Source organism: Acanthopagrus latus, chromosome 21, assembly GCF_904848185.1.
Source record: "Acanthopagrus latus isolate v.2019 chromosome 21, fAcaLat1.1, whole genome shotgun sequence".
Taxonomy (NCBI): Eukaryota; Metazoa; Chordata; class Actinopteri; order Spariformes; family Sparidae; genus Acanthopagrus; species Acanthopagrus latus.
In genome coordinates this window covers 7,564,543-7,589,483 of record NC_051059.1, presented here as the reverse complement: position 1 = coordinate 7,589,483, position 24,941 = coordinate 7,564,543, and the positions used below count along the sequence as shown (strand labels likewise).

General features: G+C 42.4%; 5 protein-coding genes across 7 annotated transcripts; 1 reads left to right on the top strand and 4 right to left on the bottom strand.

Annotated features, from left to right (window-relative positions):
* Positions 1-79: 79 nt before the first annotated feature.
* Positions 80-4,129, bottom strand: czib (CXXC motif containing zinc binding protein). The gene is made up of 8 exons (XM_037084906.1): positions 3,949-4,129; positions 3,767-3,850; positions 3,438-3,494; positions 3,253-3,334; positions 3,118-3,149; positions 2,633-2,710; positions 577-642; positions 80-371 (listed from the first exon to the last, which is right to left on the bottom strand). The coding sequence occupies exons 1-8, from the start codon at positions 3,952-3,954 to the stop codon at positions 294-296; spliced, it is 483 nt and encodes a 160-aa protein (XP_036940801.1). The 5' UTR covers positions 3,955-4,129; the 3' UTR covers positions 80-293.
* Positions 4,130-4,643: 514 nt separating this feature from the next.
* uck2b (uridine-cytidine kinase 2b) lies at positions 4,644-10,450 on the bottom strand. Its single transcript, XM_037084904.1, has 7 exons — positions 10,290-10,450; positions 8,072-8,231; positions 7,406-7,502; positions 7,105-7,247; positions 6,882-6,979; positions 6,504-6,552; positions 4,644-6,167 (listed from the first exon to the last, which is right to left on the bottom strand). The coding sequence occupies exons 1-7, from the start codon at positions 10,392-10,394 to the stop codon at positions 6,031-6,033; spliced, it is 789 nt and encodes a 262-aa protein (XP_036940799.1). The 5' UTR covers positions 10,395-10,450; the 3' UTR covers positions 4,644-6,030.
* On the top strand, positions 8,275-16,426 carry aldh9a1b (aldehyde dehydrogenase 9 family, member A1b). Of its 2 annotated transcripts, XM_037084901.1 has the most exons (13): positions 8,275-9,244; positions 10,609-10,680; positions 11,001-11,216; positions 11,935-12,080; positions 12,665-12,794; positions 13,112-13,246; positions 13,776-13,972; positions 14,165-14,305; positions 14,382-14,570; positions 14,677-14,764; positions 15,137-15,278; positions 15,356-15,468; positions 15,726-16,426. In XM_037084901.1, exons 3-13 carry the CDS (start codon positions 11,039-11,041, stop codon positions 15,818-15,820), a joined length of 1,554 nt encoding a protein of 517 aa, XP_036940796.1. In that variant the 5' UTR covers positions 8,275-9,244; positions 10,609-10,680; positions 11,001-11,038; the 3' UTR covers positions 15,821-16,426. The 2 variants fall into 2 exon arrangements, with proteins under 2 accessions (XP_036940796.1, XP_036940795.1); XM_037084900.1 differs by lacking the exons at positions 8,275-9,244; positions 10,609-10,680 and adding an exon at positions 10,687-10,844.
* zte38 (zebrafish testis-expressed 38) lies at positions 16,133-19,649 on the bottom strand. 2 transcript variants are annotated; one of them, XM_037084902.1, is made up of 13 exons: positions 19,489-19,649; positions 19,287-19,366; positions 18,924-19,068; positions 18,169-18,232; positions 17,954-17,990; positions 17,811-17,831; positions 17,684-17,710; positions 17,472-17,539; positions 17,242-17,390; positions 16,903-17,135; positions 16,764-16,812; positions 16,643-16,683; positions 16,133-16,512 (listed from the first exon to the last, which is right to left on the bottom strand). In XM_037084902.1, exons 2-13 carry the CDS (start codon positions 19,335-19,337, stop codon positions 16,465-16,467), a joined length of 933 nt encoding a protein of 310 aa, XP_036940797.1. In that variant the 5' UTR covers positions 19,338-19,366; positions 19,489-19,649; the 3' UTR covers positions 16,133-16,464. The 2 variants fall into 2 exon arrangements, with proteins under 2 accessions (XP_036940797.1, XP_036940798.1); XM_037084903.1 differs by lacking the exon at positions 19,489-19,649 and having other exon boundaries at positions 19,287-19,390.
* A 706-nt stretch (positions 19,650-20,355) lies between these two features.
* Positions 20,356-24,825, bottom strand: prdx1 (peroxiredoxin 1). Its single transcript, XM_037084905.1, has 6 exons — positions 24,681-24,825; positions 23,065-23,177; positions 22,706-22,859; positions 22,498-22,620; positions 21,354-21,484; positions 20,356-20,830 (listed from the first exon to the last, which is right to left on the bottom strand). Exons 2-6 carry the CDS (start codon positions 23,168-23,170, stop codon positions 20,748-20,750), a joined length of 597 nt encoding a protein of 198 aa, XP_036940800.1. The 5' UTR covers positions 23,171-23,177; positions 24,681-24,825; the 3' UTR covers positions 20,356-20,747.
* Between the last annotated feature and the right edge of the window lie 116 nt (positions 24,826-24,941).

The window sequence follows — 24,941 nt, the reverse complement described above, 5'->3', positions numbered from 1 at the left end:
ATTTTACCATGCCTGTATGCCTACTGACTATTGAAAGAGGACAGATAAATGTGCAAAGAAAAAGCTCAACTCAGAATGCTCACCTTTCAATTTTATTGAGGCAGTGAAAAAGAAAAAACCTTGATCATGTTGACCCACAACATGTATGTAGAACCTGTCCTGTTTATCTGTTAATGTTCATCCTCCACCAGACCATGCTACTTCAGCATCTGGAGCGCCCTTTGATGCCAGGAAAGAGGCCTGATTGGCCGCAGTGTTCATTTGCCCCTCTCTGAGACTAATCACGAGTGACATCAGCACTTTTTGAACTGGTGTGTGACCTCGTATATTCCCACCGACTCCTTGACTTTCTCGTCGTAGTCTGTCCAGTCCTGAAATGTACAAAACGAGGGTCTGTCAAGTCGCATGGATGAAAGTCATTTTCAGAAAACACAAGAAGCGTGAATGAATACAAGACCAAATGAATGACACCCAACAGTGCAGTTTCAAAAATTGACCTTGTTTCAAGTCAAATTTTTGCCAAAAAAGTGTGGACACTGTTGTGTGTAAGGGACAGGCTGTCCCCACTGTGTTTACTTTTTCTTGTAGGTTGATGTCATCAAACGATGTTCCAGACTCTGCTCCCTGTGCAGCGAAGCCAGCCTGGGTTCAAAAAAATAACAACAAGAAAAACAGGAAATTGAGAAGTCACACGATATTATAACAATGATATCATCACAGTATGCCTGCCTCAAGAGTAATATACTTCATTATTACTTTATTATCAAGTACCGGTATGTTGACTTAGTAGGGAGTACAGGTGCATCTAATAACTTTAACTGTTTTCATTCAATTTAGGTGTGTCAGTGAGCTGTTCAAGTGTGGTTGCGCAATCATGATTGATCCCAAATGCATTGACTTTTCAGATTGCTGTATTTAATGTCCTCGCACTTCTGTTTTTAAACTTGACATAACCTCGTGGCCTGGCAGATCCGCGCTGCTATTTGGAAGCTTTTGATTCAGGATCCTGGTGCCCACTGACGCACGGTCTTGGACGTTTGAATGGAATAGAGCCATTGTTGACACAATTGCCAATAGAGCCTCCCCCGGCTGCCCCCCACCTCTTCTATACCCCCTGTTTGCTGCCCCACTCTCACCTCTACATTCAGCTTGCAGACACCCCCCCCCCCCCCGCCATTCAACCACCTTCCCCACCTGACACTCAGCCCCTCTGCTCCAATCTGACCCTCTCCACTGTCCAGGTGAGAAACGAGCGATGAAGGCGAAGAAGGCTACGGGTCCAGACGAACGTGACCCTAAAGCTGAGAAAAGTACCAATGCTGTGGAAAACCTCCAGCATGGTACCAGTGCCGAAGACTTCTCACTCAAAGGACTTCAACAGCTACAGACCAGTTACTCTCACTTCACACCTGATGAAGACCCTGGAGCATTTGGTCCTTGTCCATCTCCGCCCTCTGGTAGGTCCTTTTATGGACCCATTCCAGTTTGCCTAACAACCTGGCACCAGAGTGGACGATGCCATCATCTTTCTCCTGGACAGAATGTTCTTTGATTTCTCCAGTGCTTTCAAGACCATTTAGCCTGCACTACTAGGGGACAAGCTGGAGCTTTCCTGTTCACCCTGTACACTGCAGGCTTCTGCCATCGGTCACTCCACTGCAATCTACAAAAGATCTCTGTTGAATCTGCTTTCGATGGCTTCATCAGGGACAGGGACAACAGAGCCTACAGAGAACTTTTCAAGGATTTTGTGGACTAGTGCCAGCAGAACCACCTCCAGCTCAACCCCCGGGAAGACCAAACAACTGATGGTGAATTTCCACAGGCACAGACAACCCTGCACACAGCTGAACATCCAGGGAATGGACATTGAGATGGTGACATCTTACAAGAATCTGGATGTTCACCTGAACAATAAACTGGACTGGACTGATCACATTGCAGCTACATACAAGAAAGGTCAGAGCCGACGCTATTTGATGAGGAAGCTCAGGTCCTTCAGAGTGCAAGTGGCACTCCTGACCTCTTTCTATGACTTTGTGGTAGCATCAGCCACTTTCTATGGGGTAGTCTGCTGGAGCAGCAGCATCTCTGCAGCAGGTAAGAAGACATTTGATGCACTTAGCAAGAAGGCCAGCTCAGTCCTGGGATGCCCTCTTACCCAGTGCAGGCAGTGTGAGAGAGCAGGCTGGTGGATAAGCTGTCATCACTGCTGGTGTAGTGGTTCCACCCCCTGCAGGTCACCATCACTGCACTGGGCAGCTCCTTCAGTGATAGACTAATACACCCCAAGTGTGTTAGGAGAGGTATAACAGGTCCTTCCTTCCAGTTGCTGCTCCCACTAGACCTCACGGTGCACTGTACATACTATGTTTATACAAGTATATTTGTAATTCTTACCTTTTTATTATATTGTTTATTTTTACTATTAATAATGTTTATCGTTAAATTGAACTTTTCCTTTGGTCGCCGTGTCACAGAGTTTGTGGGACAGACACAGGAATTCTGAATTCCGAGTCTGTTAATGTTATTAGAAACACCTGTGTCCTTCCTACAAATCAAAATGTCTGCTGTGAGAAAGGCCCATGCTACATGCACTGCAAAACTAATGTCTGTTCTCAATGATTCTCACTTGTGGTTGGAAGTCAACGGGCTCCAGACCTCGACACTCAAACTGCACCATTGTCTTGAAGCGTTCGTTGTCCTCGGCCTTAAGCCCCACAAACAAACACCCCGATTAGAGAGAGGGAAAACACACTGTTAATAGATAGAAATTGCCGATACTAGTGTAATACATTAATTAGATATTGGATTGATGTCACAGATTCATGTGTTGTTGTAGTTTGTTGTTTTGTTTTTTTTTTAAATCTGGTGTTTATATGAATTACAAATATGCAATAATGCAATTTTAAGCCCATTTTCAAAATGCTGAAGCACAAATGAATTGAATAATAAATTACTGTCGCCCAGAGTTCTAGAAGGACAGGCAGACATAAGGCACAAACCATCAGTAAATTAACAAGAGACAGTCTACAACAAAACCAGCTAGTAAAAGAGAACTGAAAACAGATCAGCGACATGTCTCTATCAAAGTGATGGTACAGTAAGCTTGCTTACATTATAAGGTGTGATTGTGTCGCCCAGGATATCTGAAAGATAAAACATTCACATGTTATACTTCCAACAAGTTTTTACCTATAGAAAAATAAAGGGGAAGGGAGTTTAATGGCATGTTCTTGGTCATGCTCTTACCAATTGAATTTTCCCTGGCACAGAGTTTACATTTCTGCACCATGCTAGCACTGCCTCTTCCTCCTTTTAGTGGCACACTCTCCTGTGGAATCATTGCAGATGAACATGGTGGATACGGTGTGTGTGTGACAATGTGTAGATAAAAGTTGCCAAACTGTATCAACAGAAATTATTATTGTCCTTACCACTAGGGTTACATACTGCCATTTATCTGGGATCTCTCCACAGTTTCCGCACTTCAGCTAAATAAAAGGGGAAAGACACAAAAGGACATGGTCTGAGTCAAAGCCAGTGTCAGAGCATCAGTCTGTAGCATAAACAACACACACAGTAGTCAACATGTACATTGCGTTTCCTCGTTTAGCTAGCTGTCAAATAGCGGGTAACATGAGAATATTTTCCTCTGACAACGAGCCTATTTAGCTTAATTATGACCATAATGAACCACGAAGAGGAATAAGAGATGGTGTAAATTAGTGAGCCAGCTAGCATACTAGCTTGAAGTCCACCCTACCTTCAGAAACCAGCGGAAGTCGTCGCCCAATGGTCTCACATTGGTGACGTTCTCCAAAGTGGCTTTAAACTGGAGCCCAAATTTCTGTCATGCATACAACGAAAAGGAGAGGTTATAATGCACCCGAAACGAGCAGAACTGCTTCAGTGTTTACATCAGAAACGTGCTGCAGTGACACATACCACCATCTTGGAGCTTGCCCACTGACAACTTTGGTGCTGCTTTCAGGTACGCCTCGTACACTATGCAATCTGAGTCATAAAGGACCTCTAATATGGGAAAATGTGAGACCCGTTTGAATCACACGTTAATAAAATGTTGATTTCATGCCGCACACACCATGAGTCGTCATACTTTCACGATCAAACGTAGGGTCGCGTTTTTTGTTTTGTTTTGTTTTTGTTTTTTTTAAATCAGGATGATTCCGTTCATGTCAAGTGTTCACACGTCCGTCGGCATTTAATGGAGCATGTCTACAGTGGACAATCGCACCCTCTAGTGGACACGATGACAACAACATGAATGACCTACTTATTTTTGACAACGTTAACACTGATGTACTGTGAAAAACGGTCCCATGACGTGTGTATAGATTTGGGCTTCACCTAACCGCGTCTTTAAATGGTCGATTCATCTCGTAAAAATCGATCAAAATTATCTGGGGAAGGATGCTTGGTACAATTTCCCGCCCAAAGTGATGTCTTCAAATGCTTCTTTTGTCCAGAACTCCGCAGTTATGATCATGAATGACAAATGGTTATAATAGTAATGGCAATTATTTTACTTTCCATTAATCATGCAGCTCTAATGTAAAGCTCACTCATACGTACCATTAACTGACACTGTCTAAATAATCATACTCTTCAGACAAGGACACTGAGCTTTATCATTTTATTGACCATTAGGCAATTGATATCATTCAACTAGAAATCATCCAACACCCAAAACCAAGTCAACACCCATACTGTACAAATCTCATGGTACAAATCATTCATTCACTTGCACGACGTACAACAAATACAGCACATGGAATACAAAACTGATTCAACAAGTATTTTCTTTTTTTTTCATTATAACCTAGAGTTTGAATGGAAACCGGTTTCTAATGTGGATACTTACTGTACACTTTAACCTGAGGCAACTTTGCAGAGGCATTGTGGTGGGTCTTGATGGTTAATAGCCACACACCTGGGAAAGCGGATATTGCTGTGGCATTGAACGCGCTTTTTACGACATTTCAAGTCAAAATTATCAACCTGAGTAGAAACTTCATACGTTTATCTTGTTTAACATAACCAACCATCATGTGAATGCAAGCAAAACTGCCTAAATTAGGGTAAATAGGTAGATAATATATCCAAATTTGATTAAGGTTATGAGTTAATTCCCTCTGTACAGGAATACTTGTACAGTATTTTGTTTGCCAGAGGGTACAAGCATAAATGTAACATTACCCACACTAAACTGAGTTAATTCAGCAATCAGTTGAACCATCCAGCCTTTGGCTTCATTGGTCTGGTCGTCACATTATTCTGTGTGCAACAATCAGTTTTTATAAAAAAAAAAAAAAAAAAAAAAATTGTGTAGTGTGTTACTGCTGCGGCAGACAGACACAATCAATGTGGTGGACACTTTGTGTAGTAAAAAGACCTCTAGTGTAACACTTTACACTACATAATACAACAGGGGAACTTAAAAAACACTGGTAGAAAGGGAAACACCAAGATTGTCAGTAGAAATACAGAGTGCAATCCCGGCTTCTTCAACTCGCCTTCTAATCCACATCCTTCTCATTTGGAATCCCCCCCAAACATTTATCACATCCCCTGGACATCATGGGTTCAAGTTTTATCAGACATTGAAGAAAAAAAAAAAAAAAGAAAAAAAAAGTAAAAGGATTCCCCTCTTTTATTCATTAGCGGCATGAATTTTCCATGGAGCAGCAGGGGACACATAAAAAACAAAATGCAATCTGGGAGGAAAATGCATGGGGTCAATGTTAACCCATGGTCTCATCACAAGAACAAGAGCTTCTCTTTTACCCTCCCGACAAAAATCTAAATCTCAAGTTCAACAATTACAATGAAAGTAACTAATAACAAGAGTAGTCAGAATAATAATAATAGTAATAATAATAAAAGGCATTTCAATTCTTTTTGCATCTCTTTTTTTCTCTTAAATACAGGGATGCCAACAGGCATTATTTACAGCACGACCCCCTCCCCCACACCCCTCTCCGCCCCATGAAGAGAGGTGTGATGAGGTCAATGAGGCCGGCTGCTGGACTCCGAGGTCCGCCGCTGACGTGGAGTGCTGTGGCCATTCGTGCAACCGTTGTGACGCTTGCTTAGCCCGCCGTTCAGAATGTCTTGGATGTGCTGTACTATCAAGTTGATGGCCACTGGAAGAAAAGAGAGAAATTGTAATAGCATTTAAAACCAACATCGATTTAGGATTTTACCTCCATTAAGAGACCCAAGACGAGGCCTTTTGAAAATTGTATGATAACAGAACCATAATGTCCATTTTCCATATGCCCTTTCTCTTCGTCAAAAAGAAAAGCACTAAAACGCAGTGTTCAGACCCAGGGTTAATAGAGGTGCTACAGCAATGGACAATGTGTGTTTTTAACCATTTATGGATGTAAAGCTTTTCTGATAGATACCCAAAATAAAAACATTAAATTTGAAAATTGGCATAATGTAGGACCTTTAGATTTTTTAAAGATTGTCCTTACCAAGGTTATCTGCTCCTCGTGGAATGATCACATCTGCATACTTCTTTGTCTAGTAGGAACAAATACAATGTCAACGCTCAAGCGACAATACTTTTATCATTAGATGTGTACTGGTAATAGATACAGATCAATAATATCAATAGTTTAATAAATAAGGGGAAAAGGATTTCTGTACTGTTAAAAACAACTCAGCAGTGCCACCCGGTGGACAAACAATGTAATGACAATAGTTCCCCGATGACATCAAGTGCGTCTGATCTTTTTTTGCTGCAGTTACTTAGTGGACATTGGCCGACATGCACGTTAAAAATACAATATTCCTATAGTGGGCTAAAGCTGGCTGAGCAGTCGGGCTCTTAAGTTAGGAAAGTCACTTACTGGTAAACAGAATTCCTCGAAGGCCGGTTTCACAAAAGTGATGTACTGAGTCAGCACCTGCTCCAGCTCTCTGCCGCGCTCGCTGATGTCTCTAAGAACTGAAAGCAAGCGAGACAGATGTTGATCAAATATGGCCCATTAACAAAATGACTGCACAACTGATCCATTCACTTCAACACTGCTACAGACTGGCGCTCAGATCCACCCAATGCATTCGTCATACCTCGACGTGACAGCCGCGTGTCTGGATCTGTGTCAACAAACAGCTTCATCTGGAACAGGTCTCTGATTTCCTGGGAGTAGAACATGAGGATGCCCTCAAACAGGACCACGTCGGCCGGATACACTGTGACAAACTCCTCTTTCCTGGAACAACACAAACAGACGAGTTTCCTCCTCTGAGCAAGTACATTTAGACACGGTGTGTGATTACACAAACACAAAAGTAAGAAAAACAAATAAGAGGCTGTCATTGTACATCAAATCTCTATTCTGCAGGAAGACACAGGGAAGGATGCGCACACCTGGAATGCGTGACAAAGTCATAAACTGGAATCTGGACCGTCTTTCCCTGCAGAATCTGTCGCAGTGTTTGCATGATCAGCTCATTGTCAAAGGCATCTGAAAACAAGAAGAGGCAAATGCTCAGTTGCAAGGAGATGTCGTGTCATTTAACCCGTGTTACACTGGCGTGGGGTTTGGCCATGGACACGTGGGACCCTGCACTGCACGTTTGGTAACATTGAATCCCTTTCGTGGAACAGGTGTTGGGTTCAGTCTCTGAGCCTTAGAGCAGCTGCCTCTGAGAAAGGCCTGCTGACTGTGGGGATTTAAAATCAGCCAAGAAAGGAAGCAGGAGCAAGGGGGGAGAGGGGGGGTAAAATATGGCTCCAAAAATGGAGTCAATGCTTCAGCCAAAAGCCACACTGGAAAAATGATCAACGTGGCAGCAAAGCACGCAGCTGAGCACATGCCCGCATTACACATTTTATATCATCTTTGCGATATGCTTGAATCTGTGTAGCGCTAAAGCAGCATCAGCTCTGACTAATTCCAAGTGTCGGCTCAAATTGTGTGAAAATGATTTTTAAGGCAACTGACATCAGTCATAAGGGTAACATGCATCAGCTATGACGTAGCTCCCCACATAGTGCATGACCTGAACCACCAACTACTCAGTGTTGGCCTACCTGGATGATCAAAGTTGAACTGGCCCTTCTGTGCCTTTGCCTTCTGCTCCGGAGTTAGCACTTTGTAGAAGCTGTCCTGGCTGAGGATCGCCACCTGCCGTTGGTGGTGGTCGATCTTGTTCTGGCCCAGCAGCTCCATGATTTTCCCACATACTGACGACTGGAGAAACAGACGAGAATGTTGGACTGCGTCACAAGACGGGAAATGTGGTGTTTGAGCTTACACCGTCTATATAAATAGAGATGGAAACGGTTTTGGTTGTGCAAAGTGCCACTGGTTCACTTGAACTCGATATGAGTGAAAGCACTAAAATAAATAGTTTCAATTCCTTCCGCATGGAACAGAATTAACACTGTTAACATCCTGTAAAACCTACAGTCGTATTCGTACCGGGAAATGAGGTGGCTGGGTAATTCCCCACATTGAATGAGTCAGCTAACCCTGCCATAGGTGAACTGCCTGGTGGCCCAACACATTTGTCCCCACTGACCTTCCCAACTAAATGAATCTCATACCCAATGCTGACTGGGCATTCTCCAACTACCCGAGGCTGTGTCGCCTTTGTGTGCATATGACTGCACTGCAATGAATTTGGACACCCCCCCACTTAGGAGCAGGGAAGTTGCGCCAATGCACTTGAATGCAACAATTTCGGGCAAAGGGGCCTGCTTTTGAATGCCCATCTGCTACGTCATCTGATTCAGTCTTTTTGACAGATAATCTATTGTTTTGATTATTCAGTTGCTTCACCATTGAAGACAAAAGCAAAACATTTGCGTTATCTGGGGGGGTTTTCCCCCCCACTTGCTGAGCATTTGACATTCCTCTAATTATTCAGCAAAATTAGTCAATGATTGAAAATGATTACTGAAGTTTATTAACCAACACCTCTTAATACCTTTGTCTTCAAAACTAAAAAAGGACGATCTATACTTTAATTAAGCGTTAGCAGTGGAGCCAATGACAATACAATACAATCCGCTGCGTTCAAATGAGGAGGCTAAAACGACTCGATCCAATCCATGAGCAGCCTGCCCACTATTTAAAGCTCGCCTAGTGAAGCGTCAGACCCTTCCTCCGGTCCCTTGTGGGGACTTCTCCGGAAGCAAAACACTTGCTCCCTGTCGGCGCGCAGCTGTCTGGGACAAACTGTGACGGACAAAAGTGAAGACGTAATGCAACTGCGCCGCACGGGAAACAAAATACAGTCACGACAATGTGTCGACGCTGAAAAACATAATGGCCTTGGCAGTGAGCTTTTCCGCTGAACGCGCGAATCCGGATTAGACGAGGTGCGGTTTCTGGCACCACTCGCAAAATACAGTGATAACAAAGAACTCCGATGGTGTCTTTAAAAATAACACCGCGCCTGTCACATGGACGCGGGGGTCAGCGCTGCCCACGCAAGCGGGGAAGCTGTACATTTGCTAGCGGCGTGTTAAATCGCTCAGGCTCGGTTTAAGTTTAAAATGAGCTCGATTAGTGATACAGTACCCTAATCCGCCCGGTCAAAACATGATTTACTTTGTTTCATTAAACGGTGTCCGTGTAGAACAAAGGGACATGGGCGCGATGGCTTCGGAGAAACCTTCCTCTCTGCCGTTTCCCCACTGGCGCCTGTATCAGTTATCATTCATTATATTAGACCAACATCTAGGTTACCGTTATCCAACGCTGGCTGTTGCCCCAGATAACCAATATATATATTTATGTAACGCTACTCAGCAGTTAATTTGTCTCATTAAAACACAGTTTCAATGTAATAAAATATGAACTGTTCAGGAAATAAATGTAGTTCACGTTGTTTACAAACAGGGGAGTTGAGGGGAGCTAACACAAGCCAGCTATTGTCTAGCGCACCCGGCACTGTTAGCATGTGATGGAATTTAGCTAGGCGGCTAAGTAAGCTATCCCCACTGATCTCCACGCAGTCAGTGGGTCCTGCTAGCGACCGCTATCCCATAAGAGATGGAAAGACGCAGTTTAACACAAAAAAGGCGTACAGGACAGGCAATAGACAAACATGCTTAGCTAAACCGGTGCTAGCAACGAGCTGGGTGGCTAAACAGATGATAGAGCTGTCAATCAACGCTGCGTCGCCAAAGCCACGCGGTCAGTGAGAACCCAGCTGCCTACTGACCCCCTTTCGCGAATTAGGCCAGATTATGACCATGACAAATTGCGAAAACGGTCAAATGACGTAGCGAGGGTATTAACCTTTCCGCTGGCGGTGCCTCCGGACACACCGATGAGAAAGGGCTGTCGAATAATGTTGGTATTCTCGTCACGGTCCCTTAGGTGTGTTTCGCTATCCCCGGCCATACTTGCTGTGCGCCGCCTGCGCTGCTTTGCTGGAATATCATTGTGGCGAAGCTCCTCCCAGAACATCGACGTCACTCTTATGCACGCATTTTTATTTACGTTAATTTAATTTCATGTATTTCTCAACACAGTGTAATTGTCACATCCTGTTTATTATCAACGAGATCATTTGTAATTGAAAAAAAATCTTTTTTTTTTATTGTGTGTTGGACAGTGAAAATAACCAATCGTCTGACAACTTCCGGTGACCTCAGCAACGGTCGAACATTGTATGCCCCGCCTCCTGGTAGGGACACAGCTACATAATGTAACGTAAACCACACATTACATTAACTTTTTTTTAGATTTATAAACTTTAAAAACATTACGAAGTGTGAAGAATCCTTTACGCAAATTTGCAAAGACTTACATACATTTGTACAACACCACGAATGACAAGACGAGGAAAAGGTAGGTGGTGCTTTGAACACCTAGTGTAGCTAAGTACTCTGTTTAGTTTAGTTTAGTGGAACCCCTCGCGGGTTTTCTAATGTTGTCGGTTTTGCTGATATGAATCGACAACATCAGAAAACCTTGGATTTGACCTGTAGTATGTGTGTTTTGCAGTTGTCGGCTAAACTCCGAGGAACAGACTACATTTAAGTATGCTGCAGAGACTCGCTGCGTACCTGCGACGGCCCGCTGCTTCTCCTCGCGTGGCCGCAGTACGATGCGTGTCCTCGGGCTCAGTGGACATCACGGCGCCGCTGAACTTCTGGGCTGGAAATAGACGGACCAGCCAAGAGAAACGCGACGCGGAAAACGTTTACGAGCCTGCAACGGGTAAGCCACGCATTTCTTTCACATAACAACAAGCTGTCTTGTCTATTGACACTTCTGTTTCCCAACTGGACTTTGGTCACTGGGTCTGTCTGGTGATTTCAGGCTTGGGAGAATATTATCGGGCATTTTGGGGTCATGACGTCCTACTTTGTACATAACATAATATGGCCTACATTTGACATTTACTTACCCAAGAACAACTTTGGACACATGCTGTTTTTCAGACACACACGCCTGTACATGCTGACCCATATATACTGTGTCAGTTAAGTCACACTGGCCACTTCCCTTGTGCAACCTCTCTCACGTCCCCTGATCAGCTTCAGTAGACCAGAACCAAGTCAAACAACCATGCCCTGACTATCACAGCATTCCTTGGCAGCCTGCACATTGTATTGCTTTCAGTTAATTGAAACATGGTGTTTAAACACAGACATAATTCCATTTGAAGTAGCATACAGCCTGCATACAATCAACTCTTCTGGCAAAATGATGCTCCTTATCTTATGACTGATGACGTTATCATCTAAAACTTTGAGACCAAAGTGGAAATGCCACCTTGAAATAAGTACTCTGCGGCCAGATGCTTATTCAGCTTGTGCTAAGTGAACAAACATTTAAGTGAGGCATCCTTGCCAAATAGAAATTGTCACTGTTTGTTTTCCATATTGAAGCTGTGTACTTATCTGTCGTAACCTCCATATATTTCACTTTCCAGGGCGAGTCCTGTGTCAGTTGGAGCCATGTGGGGCTGCGGAGGTCAATCAGGCTGTGGAGGCTGCGAAGTCGGCCTTTGGCCACTGGAGCAAGATGTCTGGGATGGAGAGGGCGAGGATCATGATAGAAGCTGCCCATATCATTGAGGTGTTTTTTCATTTTATCAAAAATATATATTTCTCCTCTTAAAGCTCATTAATGGTCATGAGCATTATTTGGGTGAACAGCCCTTTTATAGAGCAGTACCAATGGAAATTATGGAGGGGCATTGTATCCAATCATCCAAGTGAGATGACCATAGGATGTGACAAAATTTGAACTGTCATATTGCTTAACATCCATGCCATTGTAAAAGATGGAGGTACTCTAAGTTGGTGGTTACCTTAAATTGACATATGCTTTACCTGTTAGTGCTATTAAGCCGTCTAGATTGTTTTGCTGTAAGTTGCCGTGTTCTGGAGATATCTGCCATAGAAACATAAGACTTCTCTGAATTATAATGGAACTTGATGGCATGCAGCTTGTGGTGCTGAAAAAATACATTTCAGAAACTCAGCAGCAGCGTCTCTTTCCAGAGATCATGACCTGGTTTACTCAAGATAATCAGCAGACCTTGTTGTGTTCTGTCTTCTGAATTACACAAGCCAACTGCACAGAAGGAAGCCTGCAGCATGTTGTGTAACAATTATCTGAACAAAATGTATTACTCTCATCCTGGCTTTCATCCACAGAGCAGGAGAGAGGAGATAGCTGAAATGGAAGTGGTCAACAATGGGAAGTCCATCACAGAGGCCCGTCTGGATGTGGACTCTGCCAGACTGTGTATAGAGTACTATGCAGGGATGGCCAGCACTCTGGCAGGTTTGTACGATGCAGCGCTCACTCATTGGTTATAAGAGGTGCTGTGATGATATCCCATTTTTCTAACGTCTGATACTAGTGACCCAGTGTTTATCATTCTAAAGCCATCTATATAGATGTTGGAGGGTATAGACAAAGAAAACTGGTACTGCATGGTAGAAATGTTCAGTGACCTGTTGCAGTGGCAATCAGACCACGATTTCCATCATATGTGTGGTAAAAGACTTTTAGTAAACGTTATGACAATAAATTATTCAGATTTATTTTTTTAAACTTTTGCTTAGCTTGCTTATACTTCTGTTTTTTCCTTTGCCAAGGCCAGCATGTCCAGCTGCCTGGGGGGTCCTTTGCCTACACCCGCAGGGAGCCTCTGGGAGTCTGCGCTGGAATCGGTGCTTGGAATTATCCTTTTCAGATTGCAGCCTGGAAATCTGCTCCAGCCTTGGCCTGTGGTATGGAATATCTCTAAAGTTGTCAGTGGGCTGAGGAAATACTTAGAGGTTTTAGGTTTGGCTAACCCTATGGTGTAACAATTTGTAAAGCACTACCAAGTGCAATCAGTCAATCAGTCTTTCCTAAATTTGGTTCATGTGATACTGGATGAATCTGAATTTTTTTTTTCCCTTCAAATGCCGAACCATATTTATGTAACTTGTTGTCAAGTTTTAGGGGTTAAGCTTATTTGACAAACTGCCATAACTCTGAAATATATTGTGCAATTGAAGCTAAATTTGCGGGTAGACAGTTATACAGTGTTAATGGCACTCACCTATAGATGGCACTACAGCAGCATAATGAATTACAATTGTTTGTCTTAGTAGTCATGAGTCTGCATCGTCACACAAATCCTCATAATTTTATGCAAGAAGTGCTAAAATTCTTTATTTAGGTATTGTGTCAAAAGAATATCCTATTTGCCAAACTTTAGTCTCTGAGTGGTTTTGAACTAATTAAATGAGTCAAGTCTTTTATCTGAAATAGGTAACTCTATGGTGTTCAAGCCGTCACCAGTGACGCCTGTGACGGCGGTCCTGCTGGCAGAGCTGTACACCCAAGCTGGAGCTCCAGAGGGGCTGTTCAACGTGGTGCAGGGCGGCCAGGAGACCGGCAGTTTACTCTGCCACCACCCAGACGTCGCCAAGGTCTCCTTCACTGGGAGTGTGCCCACAGGCAAGAAGGTGGGAACTACAGATTCTTAACACTGGCTCAACCTTTCTTGGTTTTATGAGTATGAGACATTAAAGACATCTAAATCATTAAACACTGTGGTACATACCTCTTGATTTAACATTTGAAGAGTTAGTGAGGTGTTAGTGGTGGTGAGGTGTGATTTTTCCATTGACAGATGGAATTCCATGACTTTAACACAGATTATGGAGATGGCATCCAAGGGGGTGAAGCCTGTAACTCTGGAGCTCGGGGGGAAATCTCCTCTGCTCATCTTCAAGGACTGCGATGTGGAGAACGCTGTGAGGGGCGCTCTCATGGCAAACTTCCTCTCTCAAGGCCAGGTAGATGGCGTGTTTGGCTTTTACAATTTTAGCTTGTGTTCGACTCATTTGATTGAATGGGTAAAATGTGTCGCAGGTCTGTAGCAATGCTACCAGGGTGTTTGTCCAGAGGGATATTCTGCCTGAGTTTATGGAGGAGGTGGTGAGGAGGACCCAGGCGATTGAGATAGGAGACCCACTATTGGAGAGCACCCGAATGGGGGCATTGGTCAGCCGACCACACCTGGAAAGAGTCCTCTCCTTTGTTGATCAGGCAAAGAAAGAGGTAAAACTTGCTATAATACATTTTGCCTTGCCAAAATAGTGTGTAAACAGGCTGTCTGTTTTGAGCTACATTTAGAGCTTCATGTACATTTGTGTTTTTTTACTAGGGAGCTACAGTGTTGTGTGGAGGTGAACCTTTTATCCCATCAGATCCTAAACTCAGAGGTGGATACTACATGACTCCATGTGTTCTGGGTAAGACATGCACACATTCCTCCATGAACACAGTGCATTCAGAATATGTATAACTTTAGGTGACTCCTAAAGGGATAATCCGTTGTAAGTTAAATCCATGGTCTAACACACCGTGACACTGAGTAACACCCCCCAAGGGATCAAGTTTTCCGATCGCTAGCTTATGTAGTTTTAGGAACCTCTGAAAAGACCGCACAATAACAATACACTGCAGTCTATGCCTCCAACCAAGAAGTCGCTATCAAAAAGCCACTCGTAGCCACAAATAATGCTCAGAACAGCACTTGCACTAGCTTTGCTGGAGCAGCTAGCTCCTTGTCGAGAAGCCCTGTGAGTTGATTTGATCTTTTACTTTCTTTTTCCGTCATTTAGGCAACTGTACAGATGAGATGACCTGTGTGAAGGAGGAGATCTTTGGTCCTGTCATGTCTGTATTGTCTTTTGAATCAGAAGAGGAGGTACTATGGAGAGCCAATGACACCTCCCTGGGTCTGGCTGCTGGAGTTTTCACTAGGTAGGTTTGTGAAACTTGAAAATGAACACGAGTAAAGTAAGGCTATTTTTTTTTTACCTTGTATTTTATGTCTGTAGTGATGTGAGGCGAGCCCATCGTGTGGTTGAGCATCTCAAGGCTGGTTCCTGTTTCATCAATAACTATAACATCACTCCTGTGGAGGTGCCCTTTGGAGGCTTCAAGATGTCAGGTACAGTCTGGTTAATACACAGAACAAGAGCAAAACCACTTGCTGTGTGAAAGTAATGACCCATGTGTGAATGCACTAAGTATGTCAAAAAGAAAACATTTTCAAAATGTACCCTCCTGCAGAGTCTATTACAGCGCTATCGCTAGACGACCATATGATAACATTGGAGAGTGCTTCCTTATTTAAAATATAGCTTCAATACTTTCCAGTCACAGAAGTAGAAGTGGAAGTAAACGTTTGATCTTTATATTCATCAGGTATAGGACGGGAGAATGGCCAGGTGACAATCGAATACTACTCCCAGCTGAAGACTGTATTTGTGGAGATGGGAGATGTGGACAGCTTATTCTAAGATCCGTACATCAGGAGTAGGATGGAGCTGTGGCATTGCCCCAGAGACTGAAGAAGATGTTCTGATCAAGAACACTTCCATCACTAAGGGACAGAACATGAAATACTGGTGCTTAAAGTGAAGGATTTTTCATTATATTCTGAATGTGACGTAAATGTAACACAGAGGCAATCTGACAGGTCAAATCGAAGTCCGTTATGATTTACTGAACCTTGATTGATTTCAGCCACCATAGCATAGATAGAATACTTGCACTGTGTTTTCCTGCATAATATATTAGTCATCCATGCACAGAATAACATGTTTACAGTGTTGTTTACAAGTCAAGCTTTATTTCTTAAACATATCAGTATATTTTTGTATACCTAATAATGAAGCACTTTGAACATTGTATTGATTTAATTAATCTAGATTGTACAGTTCATGTAGACTTTTTGTACAACGTTGTCAAAATTCGAACTGTGACGTTATCATCCTGCCTTGCCGGGAGAGATTATCATGAAGGGAACCTGTCTAACACATTTGCCTATAATATCTGTTGTAACATAACATTAAACAGTGCTGAACATTGTAATAAAATGAAGAAGTACTTCATATTAGTGTTTACATTGCTGAATGCCTTTGTTTTGTGTGTTGTGTCGTGGCTAAGTTCTTCTTTTTTTCCTTGACAGATTTTTGGTAGCTGCATTTCTCTAAAAAGACACACAAAAGATAATAACTTGTCAAGTTTTCATCATGAAAATTAAAAGAAGCTCTAATATGTATTTTATCTTTCTATAATCTGCATACTCATATGTAAACATGCCTCTAGTACAACTGTACCTTTGCCATGGGTCTTGTAGGTTTCTTGAACTGTGCAGACTCTGTTTAAAGGAAAGTCAACAGTGTAAACCCTTTGATACGTTGTAGTACATTTTAGTTAACAGAAGAAACACAGACTTACCATCTTCTGAGGGTAGATACTCTTCGTCAGAGATTTTCTTGCAGGGTTCCTGTAACCACGTGCATATAGACAGTTGACAAACTGGCATCAAATTGCTGCACCTTAAAAGAACAGATACAATTCCTCTTTCTGGACCGACCTTGATCATTTCCCTCTCTGGAGAACATTTCTGAGAAACCTGCTTGGTCTCCCTTAGGTGGTTCCCCTCTTGAAGCTTCTCCAGCCGGCTTTGTTCCGCTGACACACGCACTCTCAATGTGTGGAAGGCCGTCTGCACCTCGCCCACCTTGAAGTGCACAGCGACACCTTCAAACCAGAGGCTGTCAGATTCGCCCTCCCTGAAGCCTGGTGGTTGGTAGTCAGCAGGGGTGACTTTGAAAGGAGAGCAGGTGGAGATGACAGTTCTATGCAACCCAAGAAAAGTACAGGACTCTTGCTGATTCTCAATTAGTTTAGCTGAGGCATGAACGTGTCTTACTGTCATCATAGTAGTAGAGCTTCATGGTGAGGTAGACGTTGTTGGGGAGGGTGTCCAGGTTCTGCATGAGCAGGAAGAGCTTTCTGATGAGCAGCACAGAGGCTCTCTTGGTGTCCTCCATTGTGACCTGCACCTCCACATCATTGTTCCTGTGTTTTCACAGAGGTTATTATAATCACATGTGAAGACCCAGTCCAAAACTTTGATGCAAGAATCATGTCTACCCAAACCTGAGTATGTCCATCTCCGGTCCCTTCTCTGTGTATTTGAATTTGAACTGGTATGACTCAATAATGCACTGCAAAATGAGGAGAAGACAAATTATTTTTTTTATTATTGTTGATCAGATTTCATATTGCTATTATGACTGGGCAAAAGCATGTTTCTGTTCATAATCTAAACAAATTATGTTAATTATTCAGGATTTCAAGAGAGAACTTACATTAGGTTGATCTGGATTGGTGTACACCTAGATTGCAATGACGTGTTTTAGAGTTAGTGTTGGCAGCTTCTCTTATGTAAGCAATGTGTTGGCTATAAATGTTACTGTACTCACTTTACTTACTCACCCCAATAAAAACAATCTGGAGCTGTTGAGAGGACAACATTGAATATTATTGAAACTATTGGCAGTATCTATTGATCAAAATGGCAGAGCAGAAAACCTTTACAACCTTACAAATTCAAAGTATCCATGGATGCATTAACTTACATACTGCCTCTCTAACGCATCGAAGCAGCCCATCATCCTGAGCACAAAAGATTGAACAGGGTGAAAACATCAATTAGGATAGGAAATTATAACTTAAAGTCACCTCGTGGTGATTATCACTGAAGATTTTGTGTTTTAAAAATGGGTCTGACTTCTGGTGTTATGTGGTATTGTACTGTTTGGCAGCAGCATTAAGGCAGGAATACCATAATTACCATTTCACAACTTTACTGGCTCCAGAAGTGCTGCAGTCTTCACGCAAAACTTTGATGCACAAATCTGATGAAACATATGACACATCAAGAAAGAACAGCATTTTACTTCAATGATAGAGTAATGAGTTCCACCGTGTGGGATTAGTGACTAATAATTTATGTTAGAGATGTCAGAAATAGGGCCATTTTTACATGCAATTTGTGTTAACTTGCCAACTCATTTTGGGAAAAAGTAATATAATACATCTACTGCCAAGTCCATGCCTGTTGGGAACCAAACAGTATTTCCAGTGTTTATCAAAACATGATTCTGGGGTTATTCAGCCAGGAGTTGTCACAACTGCCCACATGATCCTCAAATTGTGTAATAAACATCCTCTCCAGATCTTAAAAAATGAGCCTGTTACAACACATGTTAGCTAGAGTCAATGACGAAGATAACTTAAGATGGTTGCACTTTTTTGCTCCACACATACTGAAACGATATGGTTACATTGCTTTAATTGTTAAATGTTCATTTTGGTTGTTCTACACTGTATGATCATGTACCATGGGGCTTTGGATATCCCTTATCTTAAGGTAAAGGTCTGTTTGTGTACAATATGATTAACTCAATAAAAACTTTAGAAGAAATATATGATAACCATCATAAGCCCCGCAATGTGTGTCTTTGGAATGTGTCTTCTGGAACTACTTGCTGGGTTTGCAAAGTCTTAAATGTGCATTTTTTCCTGTTTGTGCTCATCTGTGTTCACCTTCCAGATATCTGGATCTGTAGGCATTCTCCGGAAAAATCCCTCGGAGGTAGGTGATGGACGAGATTGCCACGGCCATCATCCTCTTGACGAACACAAGGGACTCCTGCTGGGTTTTCAACTCGTTCAGGAATAATCCTGTCCACTTTGAGACACATAAACAAAGACGTCATATACTGGGGGAAACCATCCAGTTAAGCTAATGTTGTCTTGGTGGCCACAAGATGTCGCAGTTCCTCAAGTGTCTTTCAGGGCATTCTTCAAAACATCAATTACAACATTTAGCTTCTCTTGAACACACAAAGTGAGTACATCAAGTGCTAAACACACGACCGTTGACTGGTGTGTGTGTTGTGGTCAAACCTCAGCAGTTTCCTCCTTGCTCTTCCTGATGCACATCTTCCCAGCTGCCATGTTCTGCTTGCTCTGATGCTGAGGGCTCTCTAGTTAGCAAGAAAACCAGTATGCTAACGATGAATTAACCTAGTTAGCTAACAAGATAAATACACACAAATGTTCCGTCTCGGATAATAAAGCACACGCTGAATTAATAAACTTAAGTCACCTTTCCTCCCAGAAGTATTCCAATATGTTACTCAATGGAGCCTTTCTCTATCCCTTACAGGTCAGGCTGAGGTCAAACACTAAAAATGAGTCAAACATTAGCTAGGAGCTCATAATTTGTGTTTCCCGCCGAAAGTAACTGCGTCCCCACGTAGTGCTGTTTATTGGCTAGCTGCCAGTAAACAGCTCCGTCATTTCAATTGACTGAAATGAGTTAGCGCAGAGGTTTAATGGCATTTTCTCAATGAATATTCAATGAAATAAGCAATGGGATTTCATTAATAATACACTAATATTACTTGCTGATAAATTCAAGTCCAGTGCATTAAAACAATGTTGACTCAGCAAAAGGTTCTTCCAGTTTCCACCTCTACATTAATTACAGGGTTAGCTGGGGTTAAGTCAAAACACAGCTGTAATTCATGCAAGCAAAACTAAAAGGTCCACACAGGTGATTTTTAATTGAGTTTCATTAATAAAAGTTGAACAATGCTAATGTCACTGAACAACATGTCTATAAAAACAGTAGAGCTAGCGAGTTGTCAGTCAAACTTTTTCTGTCGACCCCCATACAGTAATGAGGAGAGGACTGATCAGCCAAGTGAAATATGAACTTCTGTGTGATGCAGTGAGCGGGAGTGTTTGGCCTCCAGCTTTATATATTGTGGTTTAAACTTTTCCACTCTTTATTTCTTTTAACATGTGCTGTAATTGTTCCCCGAGGTCATTAATGTAAGGGAATCAAAGTACCTCACCCACAGGATACCACATGCAACATCTGACCTGATGCAACTTGAACCACCAAAACCAGAATAAGGTGTGTGTGTCATGACCCCAACACCCAAAACTGTAAATATATTCTTTTGCAATGCTGTTCAAAAGACTTTTATTCTTTATTTTGGTGAAAAAAACAAACGTTTGTCTCTGTAAAAAGAACAGTGTAATGGGCAGAGGTGTCTTTGGCCTCTTTGTATGGTCCTTTGTACCTAATAATAGTATGGAATGTCACGAAAGAACAGACAGACATTTTACCTCAGTCCGACAGTGAAAACAGCATAAATTACCACCACATCATCACACAATTATATATTTTGGTCATAAGTGCGCTATTCACTCTACAGACAACAGAACACACACAGAACGTGGGTCTCCTAACCGCTCCTCCACAGGCACAGTGGTTGACTCAAATATTATGCAGTGGAAAAGTAATCTCTAAATGAAATCTCCTACAGCACGCAGCAGACTCGGGCTCTGGGCTTGTTATTGCTTGGAGAAGTAGTCTTTGCTCTTCTGGACGTCGGGCTTGATGGTGTCACTTCCTGGTTTCCAGCCAGCGGGGCACACTGAAAAGATAAGCCTGTAATGAGTTCTGGCCCGGCACATGAAACAGCAAAGACTTGTGCTAGTATGACCTGCTGTATAAATCATATATTGCCTTGGGTTTTAAGCAGGGAAATGTATGGAAGGTTAAGATCATAATGTAAAATGTATTTGAACAAGACCAAGGTCGATTTTCCGCCCCTAATTACGTCTACAGTCATTTCAGCCAGTTGTAAAGTTCATGTGAACCTAAGCACTGATAAGACCACCCTTTGAATTTGAGTAAGCCTCAGTGTTCTTTGCCCTGACTTTCGAAACAGCCTATAGCAACTTTAGATCCAGTTAATAAATTGTGGTTCAAAGTACATCACATTGGTCACGGAGAGCTATGTGAGCGTAATGACATCGCTCAGTGTTGCTAATTTAAAAACAGTCTTGAAATCTTTCAGTAACAGCAGTTTAATAAACTCAAGTTACATATGACCGGACAGAGTGGGATACGTTAAAGGTGTCAAACATCTTCATTATGTTACTACAGCGACTGACCTTCTCCGTGCTTGTCAGTGAACTGAAAGGCCTGGACCAGACGCAGGGTCTCCTCAACAGAGCGTCCCACTGGGAGGTCATTGATGGTGATCTGTCTCAGAATGCCCTTGTCATCGATGATGAACAGACCCCTGAAACAGAGAGAAGCAACAATTCATGAGTCTCCAAAGACTTAGAAAGAGCAGAAATGGAAGGGAGGTATGTCCATGTTCTAAAACATCTGCAAGGTGGTGCATTAAAAGGTATAATTTGTATATATATATATATATATATATATATATATATATATATATATATATATATATATATATATATATATATCTCACAGGGGAGTCACCACGAGCAACTGGGCTCAGCTGAACCACATTTAGCAGCTGATAGTCAACACAGCTAAACAACGAACTGGGACTCAACAAAGCCTCCACTACCGATGGAGGTTAGTTTGACAACGGGATGCAGCACACAAGTGATTTACGCTGTTCCAATCAAGACTATGACTCCGGGAATGAGGAGACGCGGCGGGAGGGGACACGAGTAGCGTGCAGTCTCTCGAAAGGTGAGAGCGAGTGTGAGAATTCTTACATGTCTTGCTCAGTGAATTGATTATTCATTTCAACCAAAGCTTTATTTCTTTCATACCGAGTTCGAGAGAAGTGTGTTTTCTGATGAAGTGATGAGTCAGTTTAGCTGTCTCAGTTTGGAAAAAGAGAAGATTCAGAAGACTTATGGTTACTGTTTCACAAGAGTATTTCTTTTCTTGATATTTTGTCGGTTTATTTTGTTACACTAACAGCTAAGAGAGCTTTTTAAATGTAGCAAATTCGCTGCTGGCATATGTTGCCATCTCCCAGCTGAAATTACGCAGGCTGTCAGACTATCGACTCTCGTGGTATGAAGGGGCATTTGGAGACAGGACAGACCAGGGTCAGCCAGTCAGCACGCTTACTCACAATACATAATTGCTCTGATATAATGTCAACACATTCTGTTGACAATGTTATTTCAATTGTTTTACTTTCTAAACAAATAATATTAACATATCTTGCTAAGACGAGCGTCTCCCTCTGGAAGCAAACGCAACAGCAAATGAAACTGGATTTTTGGCTGGAATGTTAATCGAGGCAAACAACCTTGACAAACCCACCTGTAGGCGATGCCTTCATCCTCTTTTAGGACACCGTAATCTGTGGAGATGGTGCGTCGTATGTCAGACACCAGGGGAATCTTCATGGTGCCCAAACCGCCCTGCTTACGCGGCGTGTTGACCCTTTTAGAATGCAAGGCAGAAACTGAGTTTGCAAGAGCGCATCCATACATTCACTGGCGCTTAAAGTGCAAAGCCGTGTAACTACCATGCGAAATGGGAGAAGTGTGAGTCAACGGAGGCGCCGATGACCTCGCAGCCAATCTTCCTGAAATCGTCGGCGGCGTCACTGAAGGCGATGATCTCAGTCGGGCACACAAAGGTGAAGTCCAGGGGATAGAAGAAGAAAACGACGTATTTCCCTGCACCACAGGGAGAGAAAACAAATAAGGCTGTTTGCCATGTGACCGTACACCTATGGTAATAACAAGCTAATTCATTCTGGTCTTCAGTAGTGTAAATTCGTGTCTATTCAGTGTATTGTGGCATCACAAAGCAGTGAATCACAGTCCAGAGGAGAGCGTCATCAAAGCATCCTCCACTCAGCAGAGGGCGGGACATGGGTACCTCTGTAGTCCGACATCTTCAGGTCCTTAAACTGTCCGTCTGGCATCACTGCTTTGGCTGTGAAGTCTGGAGCCAGCTTTCCAATCTGTGCGTTGCCTGCAGCCATCTTCAGTCTGACCAGATTCCAGAAGAGGGAAACTGTTTACGTATCACGCAATCAAAATCACAGCCGTGCATTCTTTCTTTTGTTGCGTTACATTGTGGATACACCATCACCGTTCCGCATTCACAGAACAAGGAAATGATGTCTTCCACTTAGAATCTCGTCCCTAGTGTTACATTTTGTTTGGTCTCACATGAAAGTACTGTGCATTGCAGAGCTGCAATTTATGATTATCTCTTTATCGAATGATCTGCTGGTTATCATCCAGATTGATTAAGTAATAGCTTTGTCTATACGACATCTGAAAACAGCAGCAAATCTCATTTCCAGAGCATGCTGACATATTAAAGTTGTTTATTTCAAATTAACCATTGCATCAAAATTTGAGAGTCTGGTTCAAGCAAATGTTTGCCATTTCTTCTCTAAAGAAAATGTAGTGATCAATGATGAAAAGTCGTTTTGCTAACCCTGTGCTACTACACAGGCTGAAACAAAACGGGCACTGATTTTGATAATGAATTGATCTTCAGGGTAACTGTTAATGAAACTGCTCCAAACAATACCGTGTCCCAGCCTCTCAGATGTGAGGATTTGCGGCTTTGCATTGTCTTGTGATTAAACTTTGAATATCTGTCATCGTTGGACTTTAGTTTGATTGATTAACTCTGTTTGGTATTTAATTGTTGCAGCCAGAAAGGTGGAGCAAATAAAGTTGTGATATAATACCTGTCTTCTTCAGAGTAAAGCCATTATTACACTTTTGTACAAATAAACAGTGGCACATGGGAGGAGAAAAATGTCTGATACTGTCAAACACAGTATCAGACACACAGTAATGTATTGTAACAGGAAATATACTTTGGGTTAAACTCAAAATTGGATACCACAGATTAATATTTGATCAGGGTCTTGATAAGGAAATTAACGCGTGCCTACACCTCAGTCCAGGCTGGTTGATAAAACTGGCACAACCGAAACCTACAAACCATTTCCACTTCTCTTTTCTAATTTCACCGGTGTTTCCGCGTGTGGATGTTTCACAAGGTTATTTTCTTGATATAAATTCCTGGAGTGTTTTCCTCGCAGTTATTACGCCCCAGCGCGTTTTGGTATTTCGCTGAGCTGACGTTTACATCAACCGAAGCGCCGAAACGTCGACTTTTTTTTTTTTCTTTCCCCTCTTGAGACTTGAGCTGAGAGTAAAGCTGGAGTCCTGTCTGTGTTAGAGGAAACTTTCCAGTAAAAGAAAAAAGAGAAAGCAAAAACGTGAAGAAGCAACGAATTAACCATGTCATTCATTCTCTGGGATATATTTAAAAAAAAAAAAAAAAAAAAGTTTTTCGGTTTCATGGCCAACTTCATCATCTGGTGACAGTACACTTGTTGAAAAGCTACGCGACAAAACACCAACAACAAACAGAACAATTCAACACTTAAAGGATTTTTTTTTAAAGCCTATACCGTTTAACAAAATGCGTGAAACACACAGTTGAGTGTATTTTGCAAGACATACCTCAGCTTTGACCACACCACGCCGACGGAGAGGGAGTGAGGAGTGCACAGGCTGTCAGCCTCGCTCAGGGAGTTTATACCGCGGCTCACTTCTCGCGATGACAGAGTTCGGAGCGTGACTACAGCCCACTTCTGCCCAGTCCTCCTCCAATCTCGAACACCCACTGCACAGCGTGACTTTGCAGTTTTCCTTATCACTCTTAAGGGAATGTTCTGCCCATGTGAAACACATTAAATGAAAGAGTGTAAAAGTACGGGGAGT

Excerpts from the sequence above, each read along its gene's own strand:
- czib (XM_037084906.1), bottom strand. Across the intron at positions 3,495-3,766 it reads ACTTCCGCTGGTTTCTGAAG|CTGAAGTGCGGAAACTGTGG; the intron begins GTAGGGTGGACT and ends CCTTTTATTTAG. Across the intron at positions 3,150-3,252 it reads TGCCAGGGAAAATTCAATTG|ATATCCTGGGCGACACAATC; the intron begins GTAAGAGCATGA and ends TTTATCTTTCAG.
- uck2b (XM_037084904.1), bottom strand. The coding sequence starts at position 10,394 with ATGGCCGGGGATAGCGAAACACACCTAAGGGACCGTGACGAGAATACC. Across the intron at positions 8,232-10,289 it reads GAGGCACCGCCAGCGGAAAG|TCGTCAGTATGTGGGAAAAT; the intron begins GTTAATACCCTC and ends CTGTTTCTCCAG. Across the intron at positions 7,248-7,405 it reads GACTTTGTCACGCATTCCAG|GAAAGAGGAGTTTGTCACAG; the intron begins GTGTGCGCATCC and ends GTGTTGTTCCAG.
- aldh9a1b (XM_037084901.1), top strand. The coding sequence starts at position 11,039 with ATGCTGCAGAGACTCGCTGCGTACCTGCGACGGCCCGCTGCTTCTCCT. Across the intron at positions 12,081-12,664 it reads AAGCTGCCCATATCATTGAG|AGCAGGAGAGAGGAGATAGC; the intron begins GTGTTTTTTCAT and ends TTTCATCCACAG. Across the intron at positions 14,571-14,676 it reads TTGATCAGGCAAAGAAAGAG|GGAGCTACAGTGTTGTGTGG; the intron begins GTAAAACTTGCT and ends TTTTTTTACTAG.
- zte38 (XM_037084902.1), bottom strand. The coding sequence starts at position 19,337 with ATGGCAGCTGGGAAGATGTGCATCAGGAAGAGCAAGGAGGAAACTGCT. Across the intron at positions 19,069-19,286 it reads GCAAGGAGGAAACTGCTGAG|TGGACAGGATTATTCCTGAA; the intron begins GTTTGACCACAA and ends TGTGTCTCAAAG. Across the intron at positions 16,813-16,902 it reads CAGAGAGGGAAATGATCAAG|GAACCCTGCAAGAAAATCTC; the intron begins GTCGGTCCAGAA and ends ACGTGGTTACAG.
- prdx1 (XM_037084905.1), bottom strand. The coding sequence starts at position 23,170 with ATGGCTGCAGGCAACGCACAGATTGGAAAGCTGGCTCCAGACTTCACA. Across the intron at positions 21,485-22,497 it reads GATGAAGGCATCGCCTACAG|GGGTCTGTTCATCATCGATG; the intron begins GTGGGTTTGTCA and ends TCTCTGTTTCAG. Across the intron at positions 20,831-21,353 it reads CACTGACAAGCACGGAGAAG|TGTGCCCCGCTGGCTGGAAA; the intron begins GTCAGTCGCTGT and ends TTATCTTTTCAG.